This window comes from Tachypleus tridentatus, chromosome 1 (assembly GCF_004210375.1).
Source record: "Tachypleus tridentatus isolate NWPU-2018 chromosome 1, ASM421037v1, whole genome shotgun sequence".
Lineage (NCBI taxonomy): Eukaryota > Metazoa > Arthropoda > Merostomata > Xiphosura > Limulidae > Tachypleus > Tachypleus tridentatus.
This window is the reverse complement of record NC_134825.1, coordinates 168,701,378-168,724,690: the sequence shown is the minus strand read 5'-3', so window position 1 is coordinate 168,724,690 and position 23,313 is coordinate 168,701,378. Positions and strand designations below refer to the sequence as shown.

At 33.4% G+C, this 23,313-nt stretch overlaps 1 protein-coding gene and 1 pseudogene across 1 annotated transcript; both read left to right on the top strand.

Moving 5' to 3' along the window:
- Positions 1 to 15,817: 15,817 nt before the first annotated feature.
- LOC143230107 (glutamate--cysteine ligase catalytic subunit-like) lies at positions 15,818 to 16,578 on the top strand. Its single transcript, XM_076463160.1, has one exon. It carries the CDS (start codon positions 15,934 to 15,936, stop codon positions 16,576 to 16,578), a length of 645 nt encoding a protein of 214 aa, XP_076319275.1. The 5' UTR covers positions 15,818 to 15,933.
- Positions 16,579 to 16,655: 77 nt separating this feature from the next.
- Positions 16,656 to 17,765, top strand: LOC143233457 (glutamate--cysteine ligase catalytic subunit pseudogene; annotated as a pseudogene).
- The last annotated feature ends 5,548 nt before the right edge of the window (positions 17,766 to 23,313 follow it).

Below are 23,313 nucleotides of genomic sequence, written 5' to 3'. Positions count from 1 at the left end.
TCTCAGCTTAAATAGCCGTCTATAGAACAAAAACAACCATGGTGTAGATAAATAGCCATAAGATAAACGGATAGCCATTGATAAAAAAAAAAAAAACAATAGCATATCGTACAGTACAATAGCATAGGTACAGTTGACAAGTTGATTGTTTGTTTTTGAATTTCGCGCATAGCAACACGAGGGCTATCTGCGCTCGTCGTCCCTAATTTAGCAGTGTAAGACTAGAGGGAAGGCAACTAGTCATCACCACCCACCGCCAACTTTTGGGCTACTCTTTTACCAACTACTAGTGGGATTGATCGACACATTATAACGCCCCCACGGCTGAAAGAGCTAACATGTTTGGTGTGATGGGGATTCGAACCCGCTACCCTCAGAATACGAGTCAAGTGCCATAACCACCTAACCTTGCCAGACCTAGTTGACAAGTTAGTTTCAACAAGGAGACAGGAGAAACTGTTTATATAAAAACGAATAATAAAATAATAATAAATAATATATGGTTTCTTTTTCTTATAGCAACATCACATCAGGCTATCTGCTGTGCCCACCCAGGAAATTTGAAACTTGACAAAAAAACAACAAAAACTTTGTTATATTCTGAATCACTTTGAAAAATTTCGTGAAGGGTTTTAACAATGAAATAATTAACAATTTTTAGATCTTCTATAAAACAAATTTTGGTAGTTTTTATTCCATAGGTATTCTATCAATGAGCAATTACAAAGATCTGCAAAATACTAATGTAGTTTACACAAATTTTACTTAAACACATGCTTTTATATTTATGCCTACATGAAAGCTTATAAAGTAATATAAATGAGAATGTTTTTGGAAAATCTGAATTCAAATTATTTATTTTTATGCTTGCATATGTGTGTGTATAAATGGATATATACATAGTGACAAAACTGTGACTCGTGTTATGTATATGTGTATGTGTGTACCTGTATATACGACAAAACTATGCCCCGTCGTATGTATATGTTGGTGTGTGTATACATCTATATATAATGACAGAACTGTGATTCTTATTATGTACCTGTATATATATATGAGTGTGTGTAAATGTGTACTAATGAATGCATACAAAATTGTGACAGAAGATTTGAAAGTTGGATATTTCTTCTCCAGGGCCAAACTGAGAATAAGTTTTTATCCCTGTAATGATAATTGGTTGAAGTGCAGAACTTTTCGTAAGTGAAAAGCTCAAACCATGTCAATACAGTTAACGATTAACGATAAACTAAAAGTGTCGACCTCGTTTTCATCTGTGAGATTTTATGTGAGCTAAGCCTCAATGCATTTTCTAATGGCATTTTGCAATTCATCTCTTTTACAAAAATTGTATTACTTAAAGAGATTTATCATTTCAAGAGTAACTCATAAACATAATTAAAGTGGTTAATCTTGTAGTTACGAGTTTACTTACGATTGGTTTTACTTTATGACATATTAAAACTACCACAAAATAGCATGTTTAACTTTGTTTTTTGAATTTTGCGCAAAGTAACAAGTATCTGCGCTAGCCGTTCCTAATTTAGCAGTGTTAGACTAGAGGGAAGGCAGCTAGTCAGCATCACCCACCGCCAACTCTTGGTCTACTCTTTTAGTAACGAATAGTGGGATTCATCGTTACATTATAACGCTCCCACGGCTGAAAGGGCGAGCATGTTTGGTGTGAAGCGGATTCGAACCCGCGATCCTCGGATTACGAGTCGAAAGCCTTATCTACCTTGCATGTTTAAATTAAAAAAAAACGTTTAAAAATATTATATTTTAAAACCAAAGTAAAAAAAAAAGATTAACTATTCATATGTGATGTTGAGTGACTAATTACAAAAGATGGACACTTTAGCGACATAGTTTTTATATCGTAACTGAATTTTGTGTTGAGAAAATAACTTTTTAAAAATTCATTTAATAAAAGAACTGTTCAGTAAGTGGCCTAATTTCAACTTGTAATTGCGCAGCTAGCCTTTGAGTAGCTTTGTGCGAAATTTAAAAAAAACAACAAAAAATCAACCTTTAATTAAATCTTTAATGTCTTGAGTTTTCTAAAAAGTTATTTTTAAAACATTTTATTTACCAATCTCGAAAAACGCACATGGAACGTCATTTAAATACCTGTATAAAGATGAAGGAAAATCTTTATTCGCAAATCCTTTCAAGCTAAAGACACTCTTGATTACTCTAAATTGTATTATATTAGCCTTAATTCTTACACATTTTTCGGTGGAATTAGCAGATAGGCCGATGTGGCTTTGCAAAAAGAAAACGCAACACACATATTTAAATTTATAGCATATAATTTTTCAGGAATAGTTAAAATTTCTTTTATGAACCCAACTGTATTTCAGCTTAGTTTTAAAATGTTTTAATAATCTATGTATACTCTGGATATTCTAAAATTAGTCTGAGTTTTGTTTTTTAATAGAATAAAAGCAGTAAGTAAACTGTTACGATTTCTCATTAAACCAAGGTCTTTTACTTAAACGTTTTAACACTAGGCGGCTTAATAGAGCGTCACTGAGCAATGGCGTGTGATTAAACTAACGATAACAGAAAATCAAATTTGGTAAGATGAACTAGGATTTATTGAATTATATTGTGGGAAAAAAATCTTAACCACCATTTAACTTTTTAAGTTATTTATACGCTAACCAGAATATAGTTACGAAGAAACAACATTTTTATATGCCTCGTTTTTCTGCTCTTTGTAGTACGTGTTTGGGTAATGTTCACAGATAGTCAACAATAGCGAGATTATCTTGTGATGTTGTACAACCAGTGAAATTTTAACTATTTCAGTCAGTAAACAAATTAATTAATCTTATTGGTTGTATTTCATTTACAATGAACTAACTATTAATTGAAATTTATTAAACTTTACAGAATTTATAAAATACGGTATATAATTTATAATACAACTTGGTTAATAACTGGTGTTACCGATGATGACCAGTTGTCAGACATGTCAACTCATCTGAATTTCCCGTGATCCTCATGGAGTTGATGCTCGTTGCATAGTCTCACATAAACATCATAAAATTAACAAATGCAGCTGTTGGGTTCACTTGCTTTTAGGATATACCATTTTAACAAAAAATGAAAATAATTTTGATTGTGCAGACCCACTATATGTGTAATTTATAGGATGGAATATGTGTTGATGAAATTCATAAATTCCGTCTTTGGATGTGTATTTTGTATAGTTCAGTGAGTAAACTGATGGCATTTTGGTGTTCTTAGATTTGGAATAATACATTATTTGCACCCTACTTTAGAATAATTTACATCCAAATGAACAAAAGTATCTTGCAAGGAGACCATTCTTTTTTTACCTTCTTAAGGCCAAATAATGTCTGAGGTTTCTCCTCATGGCTCTGTGTTTGGGCTCATCTCTTACTGTTAGTTTTGGAGATGCTGTTTCATTTTTTCTGAATGTAAAAAATTGACATCCCTGCAATTGCAATAGACATTACCTTTGTAAAGATACTGTATCATTATGATTAGACTGCATCATGGTTGAAGCCTTCAAGGACTTGAAATTTACCATAGTACAGTTGGAGAATGAACAATTTCTCACAAAGTTGCCAGACCAAGAATTTAATATTTCCATATTGTTGCAACCTTAAATAAAAAAATGTAGTTTTATCGTTGTTTACTGCTCTCAGTTCTTTTTTTTAATTTGCCTCTAACCTGTTTTATTCAAACATTTGATGTGTAATTAATTCAATAGTTTAGTAATACTTTGTACAAGTAATATGTCAACAAAATGAGAGTGTATGTCAGACATATATTTATTGTTTTAAATTCTTAAATATGCTCTCCCTTTCAGCCATGAATGCGTTATAAGGTGGCGTTCAATTCCAGTATTTGCTGGCAAAATAGTAGCCTGAGAGTTGGTAGTGATGACTAACTGTCTTCCCTCTTGCCTTTCACTGCTAAATTAGAAACGTATAGCGCAGACAGCCATCGTGTAGCTTTGCGCGAAATTTAAAACAAATCATTCTTCATTTTTATTTCAAATTTGAAATCAGAGGAATGTAATAATAGCATTTCAGAAACCTCTGATTTTGAATCTGAAATTGGTAAAATAGGAGGTATGATATTTAGGAAAAAAAACATCTGCACTTTATGTGATATTTTATCACAAATTTTAGGCCTATTTGTTTCTAATACAGGGTGTTCGGAAAGTCACTGTACACTTATATATTTATTAAGACATGTTTCAATATACAATACAGGAGGTAAATATGAATGACAATTATAAACAATGTTGAAAGTGACCCTGTTGGCATCAATACAGGCCTGGATCATTCTTATTTTGTTTCTAAACACCGCTATTAGTTGCTGGCTTGAAATAGACTGAATAGACATATGATTACAAAACTGCACAGTGACTCTCCGAACACCCTGTATTTTGCCAACTGTTGGCGTTTAGTTTGCGATTGTTGGAAGCAAATAATAGACTATAACATATTTGTGTTCGAAAGATATTGCAAAGTGTAGTATGCATTATTGACATTTTCTGACATTGGGGATTAATCTGTTCAAAGTAAAGATGCGTTTATTCTTTAGTGTTATTTACATATTTTTAATTAGAAAACAATTATCTAAAGTGTAGCTCTTCCTTATACTTGCCCGACATGGCTAGGTGGGCTGAGGCGTTCGATTCGTAATCTGAGGATTGCGGATTCGAATTCCCGTCGCACAAAACATGCTCGCCCTTTCAGCCTTGTGGGCGTTACAACTGCTCGTTGGTAAAAGAGTAGCCCCAGAGGTGGCGGTGGCTGGCGATAACTAGCTGCCTCTCATCTAGTCTTACACTGCTAAATTAGGAAGGGCTAGAGCAGATAGTCCTCGTCTAGCTTTGCACGAAATTAAAAACAAACCGTAATACATTTATGAATGGGAATTATTTTAAGTCTTATAAAAGAAATAATCAATCATAAATACTTTGACAGATGTATATATATAACACTCATTAAAATATTTCTCTCGTAAAAAACTAAATAAATCCCAGTTTCTTCCTTTATTATGAGTTGTAGAAATTTCAAATTATAACAGTATGTAACTGTAACAATGTATTTTAGACGGAAGCGATTAACACGACACGAATGTTCCAAAATGAAAAGAAATTTAATTAATTAATTACAGATACACTACGTTACACGAAAACAGACCTCCAGTGGCATAGCTACGTCTGAGGACTTACAATGCTAGAAACCGGATCTCGAAATCTATAGTAGGCAGAGCACAGATAGCCCATTGTGAAGCTTTGAGATTAGCTTCAACCAAACAAATGAGAAAATTCCTGTCGTAGTTTCAATATATATAACAAAGTATGGTTTGTTTTGAACTTCGCGCAAAGTTACCTGAGGGCTAAATGCGCTAGCCGTTCCTAATTTAGCAGTGTAAGACTAGAGGAAAGGCAGCTAGTCATCACCACCTACCGCCAACGAATAGTGGGATTGACCGCACATTATAACGCCCTCACGGCTGAAAGAGCGAGAATGTTGGGTATAACGGGGGGCTAGAACCCTCAACATTCAGATTACGAGACGAGTGCCTTCACAACCCGGCTATGCCGCGTCTACAACAAGGTACCAAAATAAGTTTCTTTAAGTTCCCTCCTCAAGCGTAATTAAAAAGTTGCCTAAAAAAAGAACGGTGTGAATATTAAACACATTCCTTATTTCTCACCAAAAAACTCTTCTTATGAGCTTTTAACCTTAAAATGATCTTGACCTACCTTTAACCTTTGTAACTCATCAACGTAAAATTTAAAAATAAAGTAAACAATGGTGAGTTTAATTTTTTCGGCGTGTACTTGGACAACAAACCTAATTTTAAGTTGTTTTGAACTCTGCAGGGTGACCTTTACCGACAAATATTAAGATTATTAATGTTTGGTGTCAGTGACGTCATTTCAGAAAACTTCGGGTGGGGGAATAGATAGAAGAGAAAAAGTTCTCACAGTATATAGAACATTATTTGTGGTGAACTAAATTCCGTTCTGAAGAACATTTCGACGTATGATGGACAACTGCTCTCTTGCCTCATAACACTTCTCATCACTGTTGTAATCTTTCAAAATATTAAGATGATTATGTAATTATTATAAATTTCTGGTTCAAGATTGTTTTACAGTTTATAATGTGGTTTGTCGTATTTTAATTTTAGCAGAACTCTCTGTATGTTGACAAAGCTACGCGTGCTCTGAAGTCAGGCAGATGGTGGTAATGGTAGAGGGTTGTTTTCCTTATAGCAAAGCTACATCTGGCTATCTGCTGAGTCCATCAAAGGGAATCAAACCCTTGCTTTTAGCGTTGTAAATCCGTAGACTTACTGCTGTACTATCGGGGACAGGTAATGGCAGACAAAGACAGGAATGATGTCAGCTTTGCAGAACGGAATCATAGAGGAGATAGGTTATTAAACTTTTGTGAAGAGCAAGGTTTATTGATAAATAACAACGTGGCTTAAGCATCACCCTATACATCTGTATTCTTAGAAGTCACCACAGTATGGTAAAATAATTGTGAAAATCACACTCCGTTTTACTTCCGAAAATGTTCATATTTTTGTTGTTGTAATAGCTAAAGCTTATCCAAAAACAGGATAAGATTCTGATCGCAGTACAGTGATCAAACATATGTGACTAAAACACGAGAAACTAAACCATATGCAGAACAAAACAGGATTTTAAGATCAGAGAAAACAAAACGTAGTCAAGAACTTGTGATAGAGACTAAAATCGATTTTAATTAGTTATAAGCGAGGAAATTCTGAGGGTCGCGATGTTAAGTTCAAAGAGGTTTTAAGAAATTATGAGTGAATTATATGCCAAATTGTATTAGTTTTATTTCAATCATTACCCATCAGTATCAGGGTTATAAATTTTGTTAACATCAAGTTATTTATTAATTTTAACGCCAAGTCATCTGTTATTAACATTACTTATTTATTTTACTTGAATTAAGTTTATTTATCACTCATAAGAACTGGTGAATAATACGTTAGGCTTTTCACTCTGTTACAGAATTGAGAAAAAATAAAGGAAAATAAGAGATGAAAACAAGCCTGAATGAATGAAGAGATTCTAATTAAAAAGACTGACGAAAAAGACAAGCAGCAAAAGGTGGACAGAAATTGAATTTCGCGCAGAGCTACACGAGGGCGCTAGCTGTCCCTAATTTAGCAGTATAAGACTAGAGGGACGTCGTCACTCACCATCCACTGCCAACACTTGGGGTACTCTTTTACCAATGAATAGTGGGATTGACCGTCACATTGTAATACTACCACGGCTGAAAGAGCAATTATGTTTGGTGCAATCGGGATTCGAACTCGCGACCCTCCCATTACGAGTCGATCGTCTTAACCATTTGGTTGGTTGTTGTTGTTTTGAATTAAGCACAAAGTATGTCCGCAGACATACCGCTGAGCCACTGGGGGGCGCTTAACCATTTGGCCAAAAAATAAAAGAGTTATATCGGAAAGTTATTCTGCGTTCCAGTAGAGGAATGAAAAGGTAGAATTAATAGATACTTTTTTTTGAAAATGAAAACTGTATAAAATGTTAGAAAGGAGAACCAAGCCAGTCCTAGAAATTTTACAGCCAATTTATAACGAAAGAGATTAGATTTTTTGAAAAATTTAAGACCTTGCAGCGGACACCAAATTTCAGAAGATTTTTTAAACATCTGTCTGAAATTTATAACTCAGTTGAGAAAAAGAAAAAAGAAAAAGAAAGCACAATAACAACAGACTTTATTCATGGAGTATTTCTAATACAGGGAGCTAAGAGATAACTTGATCAGCCGAAATTTATTGTTAACCAATAAACCTCAATACAGTCAAACATAAGACTATAACTATTGTCAGAAAACCAAAATATTTTAGAAGAGATCAGGGTACGCGAGAAAACATATTTTTGCAATCGTGTTTATATTAGTCAGACAAAACGAATTCTTCCAATTAAGGTAAAGAAACATGATGGCTAAGATCGTGGAAAAGAAGTCCAAAACTTAGTTTTGACATTAGATGTCAAATAGAGATGTCGAATCTCTATTCCACCAAACATACTCGTCCTTTCAGTCATGGATCGTTATAATGTTACGATCGATCCCAGTATTCGTTGGTAAAAAAGTAGTTCAAGAGTTGGCGGTGGGTGGTGATGATTAGTTTCCTTCCCTCTAGGGTTTGTTAGCGCAGATAGCCCTTGGGTAGCTTTGTGTGAAATTAAAAAAATAACTTATTACTACTTGGGCATTTACTCAATAACTACTTCATTCATGCAGACAGTAATATCAGAACAGAACAGTGTGCAGATATTATGTATGTAACATAGTGGCCAAGACTTGTAATATTTTCATTCTTTGAAAATGACAAGCTGGGCCTGTTTAAATTAATCGAGTTTTTATGTGTTGTTAATTCTTTAATCGTTTATATATTATATGGTCGATGTATTGTTAGTGTTTTTTGATGAAGTGTTTCTTAAAGCAGCCCCCAGGTGGCTCAGCGGTATGTCTGCGGACATACAACGCTAAAAACCGGGTTTCGATACCCGTAGCGGGCAGAGCACAGATAGAACATTGTGTAGCTTTGTGCTAAATTCAAAACAACTTTTTAAAGCATATTCAGTTTGGCCTCCTGTTGGCTCATCGGTAAGCCTGGAAGCGTAGACGCTAAAATTCGGGTTTTGATACCCACGATGGGCAAAGAACAGATATCCCACTGTGCAGCTTTGCAACAAAAAAACTTATATAAGGTGAAAGAACCCTAGAAGTGCAGAGAAACATTTATACGTTTAAAAGGTTAACCCTAAGAAGTTTATGGAGATCCTGTATGAGATTGTGGTAGATCAAACAGATATCAAACTCTTCAAGAAGTTTTACTTGAATCAGGAAGTAGAACTTCAAATTAACGGAGAACTAAGTAGGTAGTTTGAGGTTAAGAAAAGCTTGTGACGAGGATATGTGGTGTATTTCACCAATATTAGATGTTTCGTGTGTAGAGAGTTTAATGAGAGAGGTAGTTAGTTACTTTTACAGACAGAATCAAGGTTAACGGAAGTGGAACCTGTAATAAAAATTATGATGATGAGACAACAGAGAAGAGATCTAACTGTCAGTTGATAAACTCATTGCTAAAGGAGAGAGAATAAAACTTCAGAATGAATTTCAGATTTGGAACAAGCAGAATAGTTTAGTTAGTTTGAAACGAATATCAGTAATCATGGCAAGTCGAAAGAGAGATAAAATAAAGGATAAGAATGGCAAAATATAGCCATTTTATAAGATGGATTACTCAGTAAAGATGTCACACTAGAAGTATAAATAGACTAATAGAATATTTCATGTGGGATTGATACGTGAACAGTTTCTGCTGAGACAACACGACGGTTGTAAACATTTGAAATGTCATTTTGCAGATGAATGATAAAGATTACTTACAAAGAAGGAACTAAAGACGTAGTATTGGAATGTGCAAAAAACAGAAAGTCACTATTAAACATATGCAGGAAACAGAAGATGCGCTACTTTGAATGTGTAATTAGATCTGGGAGATGGTTGGCAGAGATTCTGATGAGTAAAATCAAAGAAAGAATAACACGGGATTTAGCTCAAAGACATTATACGAAATGAACTTGAAATGAGAGGCTTGATCAAGGAAAATTGGCACGAGCAGCGAAATGGAGAATTGCAGAGATCGGCTTTCTTATTTATTGTTTGTTTGTTTTTAGAATTTCGCGTAAAGCTACACGAGAGCTATCTGCGCTAGCTGTCCCCAATTTAGCAGGGTAAGACTAGAGTGAAGGCAGCTAGTCATCACCACCCATCGCCAACTCTTGGGCTACCCTTTTACCAACGAATAGTGGGATTGATCGTAACTTTATAATGACCCCACGACTGAAGGTGGGATTAAGTGTGGTGGAAAGGGGATTCGAACCCGCGACCCTCAGATAACAAGTCGAGCACCCTAACCACCTGGCCATGCCAAGTTCTTTCTGATTTAAGAAAGCTATCATGACTAATTGATTAAATATAAGTTTAAAGCGCATTATTTACCAGATTAAAAAAGTACGACAATCTATCTATAAATTTACTTGAAAGTAAAACGAATGAGGGATTTGAATCTTATTGATACTGAAAGTATTTACTTTATCTTACATAACTCCTATAACCACACAAAGGGCAAAGAATATGAACTTATTGAAAATGTAATGTAATATATAACCTTTTTTTTTTTTACCAATTGGTGTGGAGATAGTTGATCAGTTACAAATGCAGCAGACGACAACAATGGTAATTTTCCTGCAGTAATTTACGCAAATTAAGCTGTGGTTTCAGTCTTAAACAAATCTGAAAATTATTCTAAAATCTCTAGCTTATTTTAAACTCGAAGACATGTCATCCATTCCGATAACGTATCCGTCAATAACGTAATCAACAAACGAATAAATTATATGTATGTATATCAAGCTATGAAGAACGCCGATAAATGGTTCCCCCCACCAGCAGCAGTATTGACATCATTACAGCATGATTATCATACCTACCGGTAGATGGCACTAAAGAGTGTTTGTGTGTTTTTCTTATAGCAAAGCCACATCGTGCTTTCTGCCGTGTCCATTGAGGAGAACCGAACCCCTGATTTTAGTGTTGGTAAGTTTCAGTTTTATTACTGTAACAGGGGGTGTGGGGATGGACAATATAGGCTTTAATTTACAAGAAACAAGGAAAATCAATATCACTATATTTAATCTTTTAGTATAATATTAAATGTATAATGTAGTACAAACCATAAAACCTCAACATTGTTATATCTAAAACTATTAACAGATATTGTAAGCAAGCAAGAAACTCAATATTAATAGTGATAATAAAAAAAGCTTTCAAAACCTAATACAATATCTAGAAAAAAGACTAACCAAACAACACTATAAAGTACATATATGTATGAATCTAAAATATTCCCAGGAACATTTCTTCAACATTTTAAAATAATACATGCATTTTTTATTTACAGTACTTTTTGAAATCTTGGTTTCTTTTAAAACTTCGAATCTGTTAATGAATTTAATAATAATATTCAAAGATTTCACTATACCTGTAATGAATTAAAGTATTAGTAAAAATATATTTATAAAACACAAGAAATAAGACTTTAGTTTGTTCCAATAAACTGTCAATTAAAAACTGTGCTTTGAAATTTATGTAGTTAAATTGTAGTCCAGAATTATAAATTGTCAAACACAATATACTTGGAAATTAGTTTTGTTAATCATATTATTGAACTAACGTTGATACTGTAAAATTGAAAATAAAAAAATATTTTGTATTTGAAATAAAGTTTAAGGTTTCAATAAAATAAATAGATGTGTGTATATATATATAAGCGCCATCTGTTGGAAGAGATTAAAGAAATTGGCTTTTCCAAAACAAAGTTCTTTACATTATTTAAAATGAAGAAATAGTGCTCATATTAAGAAACAGTAAATAAATATATTTTTAAAATGATTGTCTGGATGATCCACTAACAATAGTGATGTATTTTCACAGATTTCACAAGCACAAATACGAATATGTCGTGCGTAATGATTATTGTATTAAAAATAATATTCTAACACGTGCGTAATTTATCTAAAACCCCAAACTAAGTAATTAATATAATAGAAAACAAATTTTATAAATTTTGCAATAATAATTATTCATGTTAAAAGAACGCCATTTTTGACATCTTCACCTTCCATACTTATGTTGGCGGAATATTAGTCGTAACAACAGAAACGCAATTTTTCTTGCTCATTAGCTTCACAGATTTTACATCCATCACTGAATGAAATGTTGAAGAAAATAACCAAATATTATGTCTGGAGTTCGAATATCTACCAATGAATAAACCTGTAAGAAATATTTTTTGTAACATAATGTCATTTTTGTAATAACATTTTGCTGTTTCTAATGTTTGTTTGTTTGTTTGTTTTTTATTGAATTTCACACAAAGCTACTCGAGGGGTATCTGTGCTAGCCGTCCCTAATTTAGTAGTGTAAGAATAGAGGGAAGGTAGCTGGTCATCACCACCCACAGCCAACTCTTGGGCTACTCTTTTACCAACGAAAAGTGGGATTAACCGTCACATTATAATGCCCCACGGCTGAAAGGACGAGCATGTTTGGCGCGACGGCGATGCGAACCCGCGACCCTCAGATTACGAGTCGCACGCCGGGCCTATTTCTAATGTCTGGGCCATTTATTTATGATGAGGAAATTGTAACTAGAAAACAATTAACTTATTTTTTAGGAAATAAAAGTACTGATACGGTTTTATAGGGAAAAGAAAAACTTTATTACAATTGTATGACGTTTTAACAAGATCTAGAAACCCCATAAATTTATGTTTTTTTTTTCGTTATCTAGTCAAGCCGTCTTAAAACGTTTATATGCAAGTTGTTTTAAGACCATAAGTGCAGTCATTGTTTCAAGTAAGAAAACTTAAAGGTTTGTCACAAGCTTGTTTGTTTGTTTTGAATTTCACATAAAGCTACTCGAGGGCTATCTGTGCTAGCCGTCCCTAATTTAGCAGTGTAAGACTAAAGGGGAAGGTAGCCAGTCATCACCACCCACCGCCAACTCTTGAACTACTCTTACCAACGAATAGTGGGATTGACCGTCACATTATAACGACCCCACGGCTGAAAGGGCGAGCATGTTTGATGCGAGAGGTATTTAAACCCGCGACCCTAGGATTATGAGTCGAACGCCTTAACACACTTGACCATATCGGGCCGTGTCACAACCTACAGCTGATTTATAAAAATGGAAGGGGTTTTAAAAAGTTGCAATAGTTAAGAAGTTTTGATCAAAAAAAAAGGAATCTATCCGTAAATGATAATTATTAAAAATTATCTATTATCAAATCATTAAAGAGACAAAACGTAAGTATGAGTGGTATTTCCTCTTATTATTATTATGTTTTTATATTTAACCGTAGAAGGTGTGCAACCATTCATCGACTAAATCATTTATAATGTGGAACTAATTCTATTTACTTCATTGAAGATTTTTTATGGATAATGGCTATTTTCAAGGGTTGAAAAATACAAAAAAATATATTGAAATGTTTAAAATTATACCCCGAAACATAAAAAAAGTCAAATATTCCTATCATGCATTCACATAATCTAATGCAGTCGCCTATAGAATAGTCTAAAAATAGTGCGTCAGAAAATTGTCTGCATTCTTTGTTACTAATATGGCCGTAACTAATGGCGTAGGAATACGTAGAAATGAACAGTGAATCAATGAAACTAAACCGACTACGTCTGTTATTTTAGAGCCAGATTCGCTTAAACGTAATCAGTTTTAGGGTCAGCGTGTATACAAAACAAGGAAATGAATGACAACATCGATATATTTAAGAGCTAAATTATACTAAAAACAAACCTATAATATTAAATCTTTGATATGTGGTAAAACGTAACAAACAGACATGCTGAACATAAAGACAAATATACATAAATTACAAATATTTTGTGAGGCAAAACGTCTGAAGATCATAAACTATACTATCAAAATTCATCGTTTAAACCGACAAACATGAATGAAATGATACAATATTTACAATAGACAATAAGCATATAACAAAGCAACACATCTGGTATATATTTGGAGATTTTGCTAAAAATATAAAACTTCCACAGTATATTTTGTTAAAGAAACAATAACTCAATTGATAAGGCTGAACGTAATGTATTTGTGTATTTTAGTGTTATAAAACTTGTTACACTTTAGAAAATATTTGTTGCAATTTTTTTTTCTAAAAATCAGTTTTTCTTTTATATGCAAAAACGGCTCGTTTGGGTTCAGAAAATATTTTACGTAGAAGAGCGAACTACGTAAACTACGTTTCTCAACCCAAACGAGTCGTTTCTGCACATAAATTTCTCAACAAGTGGGTTTCTCGACATCACAGTTTTTCTTTTGTTTTTATAGCAGCTGACAGCTCACTAGCTGACCCACATAACTTCACTATTACCTAACAACCAATTGAAAGACAGAGCAAAGTGCAGTTTCAGAGTGGAATATCTTAAACATTGATCATAGCACATTTTTATTTTGTAATAAAATATAACAATTTCTTATTTTGGTGATAAGAACACTTAAATGAAACAACAACAACAACAAAAAGTGAGCACCGAAGCGTAACAACTTGTTTTTTTTTCCTTAGAAAGGAATGAATTTGAATGTGGCTAAGTCAATAAAATTTTGTTTCCCATTGGCTTAGGGGTAGGCTCAAAAATTTATCATGTTGAAGTCCAGGGTTCAACCACTTCATGGTGGAAACAGCACAGATAGTCCATTACGTTGATTTACACTGAAAATAAATAAACAAAACCTACCAGTAAATTCTAAATTACTTTCTTTTAAAAACGCTAATAATTTTTAGGTGATAAATGTAAGTTTTATGTTTTTCTCTGTCTACCTTTCAAGTTGGTTGTTTTAGTAGTGTTATGACTAATTGTTGGATTAAACAAGGGTTTTTCAAGGATAATTTTTGCTAAGATAATTCGTGAGGTTTATTTCAGAATTTTCTATTAAGTAGTTTCTCATCAAGTACTGTGGCACAAACAGGATTCTCAACTGTGTAAAGTTTGGTTCAGTGCAAACATGTAGCTAAATCATATCACGTATAGTATTTCTATGTGAGAAACATCAGTTATTTTTAATATATGCTAATCGGCATTTATAAGTTTGCAGTGTTTAAAATGGATATGCAGAGACCTCAGTGGGATGTTTGTTTCAGTTATAGTTGAGTAAAGATTCGTCTGTTAGATGTCTCTTTCGTTTTGAGTTGAGAGACTCGTCAGTTGCGTGTGTTTTGTCTGGAGTGAAGTAAAGATTTGTTAGTAACATGTGCGTTTCGTCTAGAATTGACTAAAACCTCGCTCGTAACATTTATGTTTCTTCTGCGCTGAGTCAAAACTCGTCAACTAGAAGTTTGTTTCCTACGGAGTTGAGTACAAATTAACGAATAGATAATTGTTTATTTAGTTTGCTGTGAATTTCGCGCAAAGCTACACGAAGGCTATCTGCGTTAGCCGTCCCTAATTTAGCAAAGTAAGACTAGACGGAAGGCATCTGGTCATCACTACCCACCACCAACTCTTGGGCTACTCTTTTATTAATGAATAAAAGGACTGACCGTCACATTATAACGCCTCCACGTCTGAACATGTTTGGTGTGACGGGATTCGAACCTGTGACTCTGAGATTATGAGTTGAGTACCTAATCCACCTGGCCATGGCGGACCAGATAATTTGTACATACAATCGAAGTTCTATGTGATTTTGGCTTTAGATTTTGTTTAAAACATTGGTTTGTGTGATTAATACATTACAATCTAATGTTTTGTCAGTTTTTTGAAGTGTAAAAAAGAAAGATACATCTGAAATAGAACACAAACATAAAATTATGTTTCCGCTTGTGTTGGCATATGGAGCGCCATTTTCAAATTTAAAATACACAGTGGTAAGTCAATAAATACGTATAATAATAATAGCTTATAACTTGAAACGCAAACTTGAAGATGTGATGTAACTAATATATTTTTCATTGTCGTCATCTCTTCTCTCTAACTCTATATATTTAGTTGTCTGTTTAAGTTAATATATCCAAAGTCTGCGATGATTTTTTGTTAACCATTACTTGCTTACCCTGGTAGTAGAGAAAAGAAATTATAAACTACAGCAATTATCAAGGGAACTTGAACATTCTACTGCGCAGAATCTGAATCGAGCGTTGAAGCACAAGGTCGCATACGGCATATAATAGTGAACGTTACTAACGGCGACACGCCCCGAAAACCAAGTCATATATTAAATAACGTTTTTAATAGAAAGGCTATAACCAACACCGTCATGAGATTATTAAATAACCCACATCCTCTAAATTTTGAAGAATGGCTAGAACACGTAGATAAAGTGCGAAATCTAGCATGTCGTCAGTTTATTTACCACTACAACCAACACAAGTATAGAAGAGATGATCCGTTCATGTGGGGTGACGAGATTGAAGGCCATATTATGAAGCTCAACCAAGAAAGTAAAACAGTAAGACTACATTTGTGCGCTTCCAAAATTTTAAAGAATTTGCGTGAAAAGAGCAAGTCACTGGTTGGTTTGTGGTCGGACGAAGTCATGGAATCTATGTTAGAGAGTTGCCCCAAAGAGCCATATGGAGATGTTTTGGAGTGCTGTGATGAAGTTGAGAAAAACATGAAAGAACGAAGAAAAGAAGTGTTAGCGAACCTTGGAGAAAACGAAACCTACTTAACGTTAACAATGTTCCCACGGTTTGGGTGTAGATATTTCACCGAACCATCGTATGACCCTACACCAGATTCTGGTATCTTGAGATCCTTATTTATACCAGATGAATCTCTGTGTCAGGATAACACAGTGTACAGGACATGTGTCATTAATTCTCAAAAAAAGGAGAGAAACACGAGGCATGGTAAATATTCCAATTTTTTAAAGACACGCATACACCAGATCCTTACATAGAGGATTTACAAGCACTCGGTGACGATGGAGAATCGAAAGAAGTTGCCAAACCAAATCATGTTTATGAAGACTGTGTAATGTTTGGACTCGGTAGCTGTGCCTTGCAAGTCACCTTACAAGCATCCTGTTTGGAGGAATCCAAATTTCTGCATGATCAGCTGTGCCTTTTGGCTCCAATAATGATGGCATTGAGCGCTGCTTGTCCAGTCAGAAGAGGGTACTTGACAGAACTTGATTGCAGGTGGCAGACACTATCTGACAACTGTGACGATAGGTCCAGAACAGAAGTATTCCACCCTGAAGAACTGAACTATAAACTACCTAATACGCCTCGATGGGAATCAAACGTTTTGTACTTGTCTAAAGAAGGTTCCGAGTTTAATGATTTGCCTCTTTTGATCGATGAAAGATTTTACCAAGAACTCGTTTCACACGGAGTAGACTCACAACTTGCACTTCAGCTAGCACGATCCCTATTGAGAATTCCGCTTTTTGCTTGTTGGGAACAACTGGAAGAAACTGAAACTGAAACCAGCAATATGCTGACAGTATTACAGAGCTCGTACATTGCAGCAGTGCTTTTCAAAGTTCCTGACCCTTCAGCTAAAGCTTTCTGGCGTCTTGAGCTCAAGGCAATGGACGTACAAATAACAGATTTTGAAAATGCAGCTTATGCCATATTCGTTTCACTTTTCGCTAAAGTTTTCATGGAGAAGAGATTGAACTGGCTTATTCCTATGAGCAAGCTTCAGGAAAATTTTATGGCTGCACAAAAGCGAAATGCTGTTTTGGAAGAAAGATTTTGGATAAAAAAAGATGTAAGTTGTACCACAGAATTAGAGCATAGTATTAAACAGACCAATAGCAGCTTGAAGCGTGCATCTGTTGATGAGATAATTAACGGGTCAGAAGGTATATTTCCTGGCATTATTCCAATCATACGAGAGTATGTTCGTGAGAAGGGTACTCACGATTCTATCATTGCTGTAGATGGCTACTTAAAGCTTATACAACAACGTGCTTCTGGAAAACTCATGACAGGTGCACAGTGGATTAGAAAGTTCATCATGAGTCATCACAACTACAAACACGATTCTTTTGTCGGTGAGGACATAAACTATGACCTACTGACAACTCTTGATCAAGTTCAAAAAGGTGACATCCAATGTCCAGAATTATTGGGTTGAAGGATTTGTTTAATTATAACTTCATACATCCTTTATAAAACTATATTAAATTGTTGTTGTTTTAGTGACTCAAGAACTTAGTAACATTTGCTATCCAGAATTGCCAGAATTTTTCATTTTAGTACAACTTCGTTGAGATGTTTTAACTGAATTAACAATCAATTTTATGCATGGCTACCCTAGCATTTCCTTGAATTACTTCATAAATTATCTATAAAATTATTTCGATTCTGTTTAAACTTGAAGTAAATTATTCTAATGAATTTGGTATTGAAACCAATTAACAAAATGTTGTATAACGGGTTATTAGTTGGATTTACTTAAAACTGACGAACGACAACTGTGACAACTGACCCTCACACAAATTTTAAATATGTTTTGACGTGTCACTTATTGTTTGTGGTTACAGGCTCATTAAAAATACGATTTATTTAAGCCTAAGTAACTTTAAGGTTTACTTAGAGATTAAAACAGTTTTACTTTCATTAAATAGCTTACATAGTGACAACATTTAAGTTTTAAAAGAATAACTGAGTGTCTTGACAATAACTATCTAGTTCTCCTCACAGGATTTAATATTCTTAACCATCACCGTGTTTGATTTTCACTAAATAACGCTAAAACTTTCTTAAATTTTCTTCTTAAACTTACATATATAGTCAGGTTTTATCAATGTTTATGACAAAAGAAGCAGTACTTCAAACGTTTGCATCTTCTGATCTGACTAATTTAAATACAGCAGGGTATCTATGTTGTGTCCCTGCGGGGATTGAACCCTCAAACTTGTCACCACAAAACTTTGGAAAGTGACAGAAAATATATTATATTACAGCATTATGACATATGACTTAATCACAATGGCGTTTACTTAAATAGTGGATTTGTTTAAGTTTATGTTAGTATTGATATACTAACATTAGGTTTCTCTTTGTTAGTAGTTGATAGATTATATAACTTAGTTAAGAGTCAAATGTAATTGTTAAAGTAAATGCTTGATAGTAAATAACTATTTGTGGTTAGATGTGCTTAAAATGCAAGATGGAATGGGCACGTGCCTCCCGCTGTGCTTAACATGCAACACGGAATGGGCAGGTGTCTCCCGCTGTGCTTAACATGTAACACGAAATGGGCAGGTGTCTCCCGCTGTGCTTAACATGCAACATGGAATGGGCAGGTGTCTCCCGCTGTGCTTAACATGTAACACGGAATGGGCAGGTGTCTCCCGCTGTGCTTAACATGTAACACGGAATGGGCAGGTGTCTCCCGCTGTGCTTAACATGCAACACGGAATGGGCAGGTGTCTCCCGCTGTGCTTAACATGTAACACGGAAGGGGCACGTGCCTCCTGCTTCAATTACTGGGGGAACAAAATATATAGTTTGCTTCCCCCACTTCTTATTCTTCTTTCTTTCTCTTTTTTCAAAATCAACTGAGTTTTCAAACTACTTTTGATTTCTAAGGACAATATTAACAATTATTTTATACAGACAAAACTTTCAAACTAATGATTGGATATATCCAACTACAAGGTAATATCAAAGCATTTAGCTGACAAATATTTTGAACTGCTGTTTATTCTTAACTTTAAGAATAATACTTTTGCTTTTAGTGGTTTAGGAATAAAAACGTTTCCTTCGCTAGTGAGTGATTCTTAACTGTAGTCTAAGATATAGTTTATTAAGCTTTTTTGTCCTTCTCACGTTATAAGTAAAGCATCCCTATTTGCTGAGTAAATACCAGAAGATTGGCTTCAAGTGTTGGCATATAATAGGAGACATCTAAGGATTTTCCATGCCGTATAATAAACCTCTTTAAAAATAATCTAGATAAACAACCAAATTTCTTCATAAAGACTTATCACTAAGAAAAACTAATATTTTATTTATAGTGAGAAAACATAACGTTTCAGAAACACTTTAGATAAGAATGTTGATTTTTACATTAACTCGGATGAAACCTTAAAACCACTTGCACCAACCATCTCTCACTTGCTTCGTCTGTGCGAGCACGTGTTATTTGTCTCGATACAATGTCTGGTTGAACGAAAGTGGTTGCTGATCCTGTAAGTAAAAATCAGTAATAAATATTCAGGAAATTGCCATGACAGAAAATGTGGCAGTACTGCATGTTCGTGTTTCTGAACTTCACTAACCCTACTTTTCAGAACTCTTTACACCATGTTATGTGGTGATGTTTTTGTTTTGTTTTATAAATTCCAAACAACGATAAAGATATGTGTTATCGCATTAAAATTTGCTCTCTCGTTTAAATTACAAAATTTTAAAGAAACACTGTATTAACTGAATGCCATGCACTGTCCACTATTCAATATTCACTCAAAATCCTCTTCTTGAAAATTCTACATCTTTTCCTACATTAAATTATCTAGTATACTATAAAACTGATACTGACTAAAAACTTGCATTAGTCAATGATATTTTTAGCTTATTAAGTGGTTATACATGTTTCCTTTGTTATACGATACATAGAATAAGCCCTCCAGTGACTTAGCGGTATGTCTGTGGATTTACAACGCTAAAATCCGGGTTTCGATACCCGTGGTAGGCAGAACACAGATGGCCCATTGTGTGGCTTTGTTCTTAATTCAAAACAACAAACTACATAGAATAAATATTTTATTAGACTTATTTATTTGTTTTGGTACAAAGCCACATTAGGTTTTCCTACTGAGTCTACTGCGGGGAATCAAACCACAAATTTTAGCGTTGTGAATCTGCAAACTTACCGTTGTCCCATCAAGGGAGTTGTTTTAGTCAATAAAGGTTGGAATAATTAAACATTGTATAAGTTTATGGAAGCTATAACGAATAAATATTGTCTAAGTCTGTGAAATATATAGTGAATAAATATTGTAAAAGTTTGTAAACTCTGTAGTGAGTAAACTTTGTTCAAGTCTATAAAAAATATAATAAATAAAACATTGTTTAAGTATGTAAAACCTGTAGTGGATAGACATTGTCTAAGTGTAAAATCTGTAGTGAACACTTTATTTAAGACTGTAAAATCCGTAGTGGATAAACATTGACTAAGACTTAGGCTTTAAGCATTCAAAATATATAGTGAATAAATATTATACATGTCGTTGAAAGCTATATTATAGTAAACATACATTGTTTAAGTTTCTAAAATTTATTCTGAATCAGTATCGTCTAAGTCTATAAAATATATAGTGAATAAATATTGTACACATTGTTAAAAGCTATATTGTAGTAAATAAAATGTTAGCTTCTAAAAAGCTGCAATGAATAAACATTGTCTGAGGTTACAAACTCTTTAGTAATTTAATTTTTATTATTCTATAGAGCGTAAAAACGGTCTAAGTCTATAAAATCTACATAGTAAGTGGAACTTATCAAAGTATATAGATATATAATGACTAAATAATGTTTGAAAGCTCGTAAAATCTACACTGGATGAAACACTCTAACCACATGAAAATCGTGTAAGGCTGTCAGTTGTAAAACACGCGTTGTTTTACATTTTATATTGACATTTTAAATCTATTATAATTAACCCTCTTTTTATGCTAGGACTATAAAATCTATAGTATTTAGATACTGTATTAGTCCTAGCTCAGTATTTAAGGTTATGACATTATATTAGTTTATCACAGTTGAAGACTATCTTGACTGTAAAATCTATGGTGATAAAAAATAGTTTTTCGTCTGTGATTTCTGTGGTGTCTTAGAGAATATAATTTCCACAGGATGCAGAAATAACATTGATTTTAGCTGTTTTGGGATAAAATTGTTTATTGTTTACCGGTAATTTTTATTACTCGTCTCAAACATCCTGACTGAGACGATATATCAATGAATGTCTACAGAGCTTGTACTACATCATTTTAGGCAATAATTTAGAGATTGCTAGAGGTCAAATAATCTATGCGTCAAAAACTAATTTCACTCAAGGTAAAGTTCTGTATTTAAGTATGTATTGAAAACTATAGTTAATAGGCAAGTACTTGTTTGTTTCTTTTATGTAGGCGGAATAATTGAAACTTTTGTATTAACGAATTATTTTATTTAGTTACTTCTTTTACGTAGGCGGATGGATTGAAATTCTTATAGTAACGAATTGTTTTATTTGTTTGTTTCTTTCATGCAAGCGGAATGAATTGAAACTTCTATATTAGCAAGCTATTTTATTTAGTAAATTCTTTTACGTAGGCGGATGAACTGAAACTTTTGTATTAACGAATTATTTTATTTAGTTACTTTTTTTACGTAGGCGGATGGATTGAAACTTTTGTACTAATGAACTATTTTATTTGTTTGTTTCTTTTGCGTAGACGGATGGATTGAAATTTTTGTAGTAACGAATTATTTTATTTAGTTACTTCTTTTAAGTAGGCGGATGGATTGAAACTTTGTAGTAATGAACTATTTTATTTAGTTACTTATTTATATAGGCGGATGAATTTAAACTTTTGTATTAACGAATTATTTTATTCAGTTACTTCTTTTACGTAGGCGGATGGATTGAAATTCTTGTAGTAACGAACTATTTTATTTATTTGTTTCTTTCATGCAAGTGGAATGAATTGAAACGAACTATTATATTTAGTTACTTATTTTATATAGGCGGATGAATTGAAACTTTTGTATTAACGAATTATTTTATTTAGTTACTTCTTTTAAGTAGGCGGATGGATTGAAACTTTTGTAGTAATGAACTATTTTATTTAGTTACTTATTTTGTATAGGCGGATGGATTGAAACTTTTGTACTAATGAACTATTTTATTTGTTTGTTTCTTTTGCGTAGACGGATGGATTGAAATTTTTGTAGTAACGAACTATTATATTTAGTTACTTATTTTATATAGGCGGATGGATTGAAACTTTTGTAGTAATGAACTATTTTATTTAGTTACTTATTTTATATAGGCGGATGGATTGAAACTTTTGTACTAATGAACTATTTTATTTGTTTGTTTCTTTTGCGTAGACGGATGGATTGAAATTTTTGTAGTAACGAACTATTATATTTAGTTACTTATTTTATATAGGCGGATGAATTGAAACTTTTCTATTAACGAATTATTTTATTTAGTTACTTCTTTTACGTAGGCGGATGGATTGAAATTCTTGTAGTAACGAACTATTTTCAAGGCTCAATAACTTAATGTTATTGCTTGTTTCATTTGTGTATTGGCGCCTTTTCTAAGATACTGAAGTATTGTTATAAATAAAATATTTTATAGATGTTTTTATTGTTCATATCAAATTGCTATTTCTGATTCAAGAACATTCTTGACACTTTCTTATTGCGTACGTCAAAACGTTGATGGTAATTTAAAATGTGACACAAAGAACAGCATATTATCGTATCATTGCCACGCGTTGAATTGTCAATAGAAACCCATTTGTTACAGAAAAAGATTTGTTGATATTTCGTATACTGTTGATGGTACATAACGTTAATAGTAACTCGATATTTTTGTAGCTCCAGAAAACAACGTTCATATTTGCTTCCTTAACATAATGGCAATAGTATTGCTTGTATCTCAATACTGTTGTGTCTTT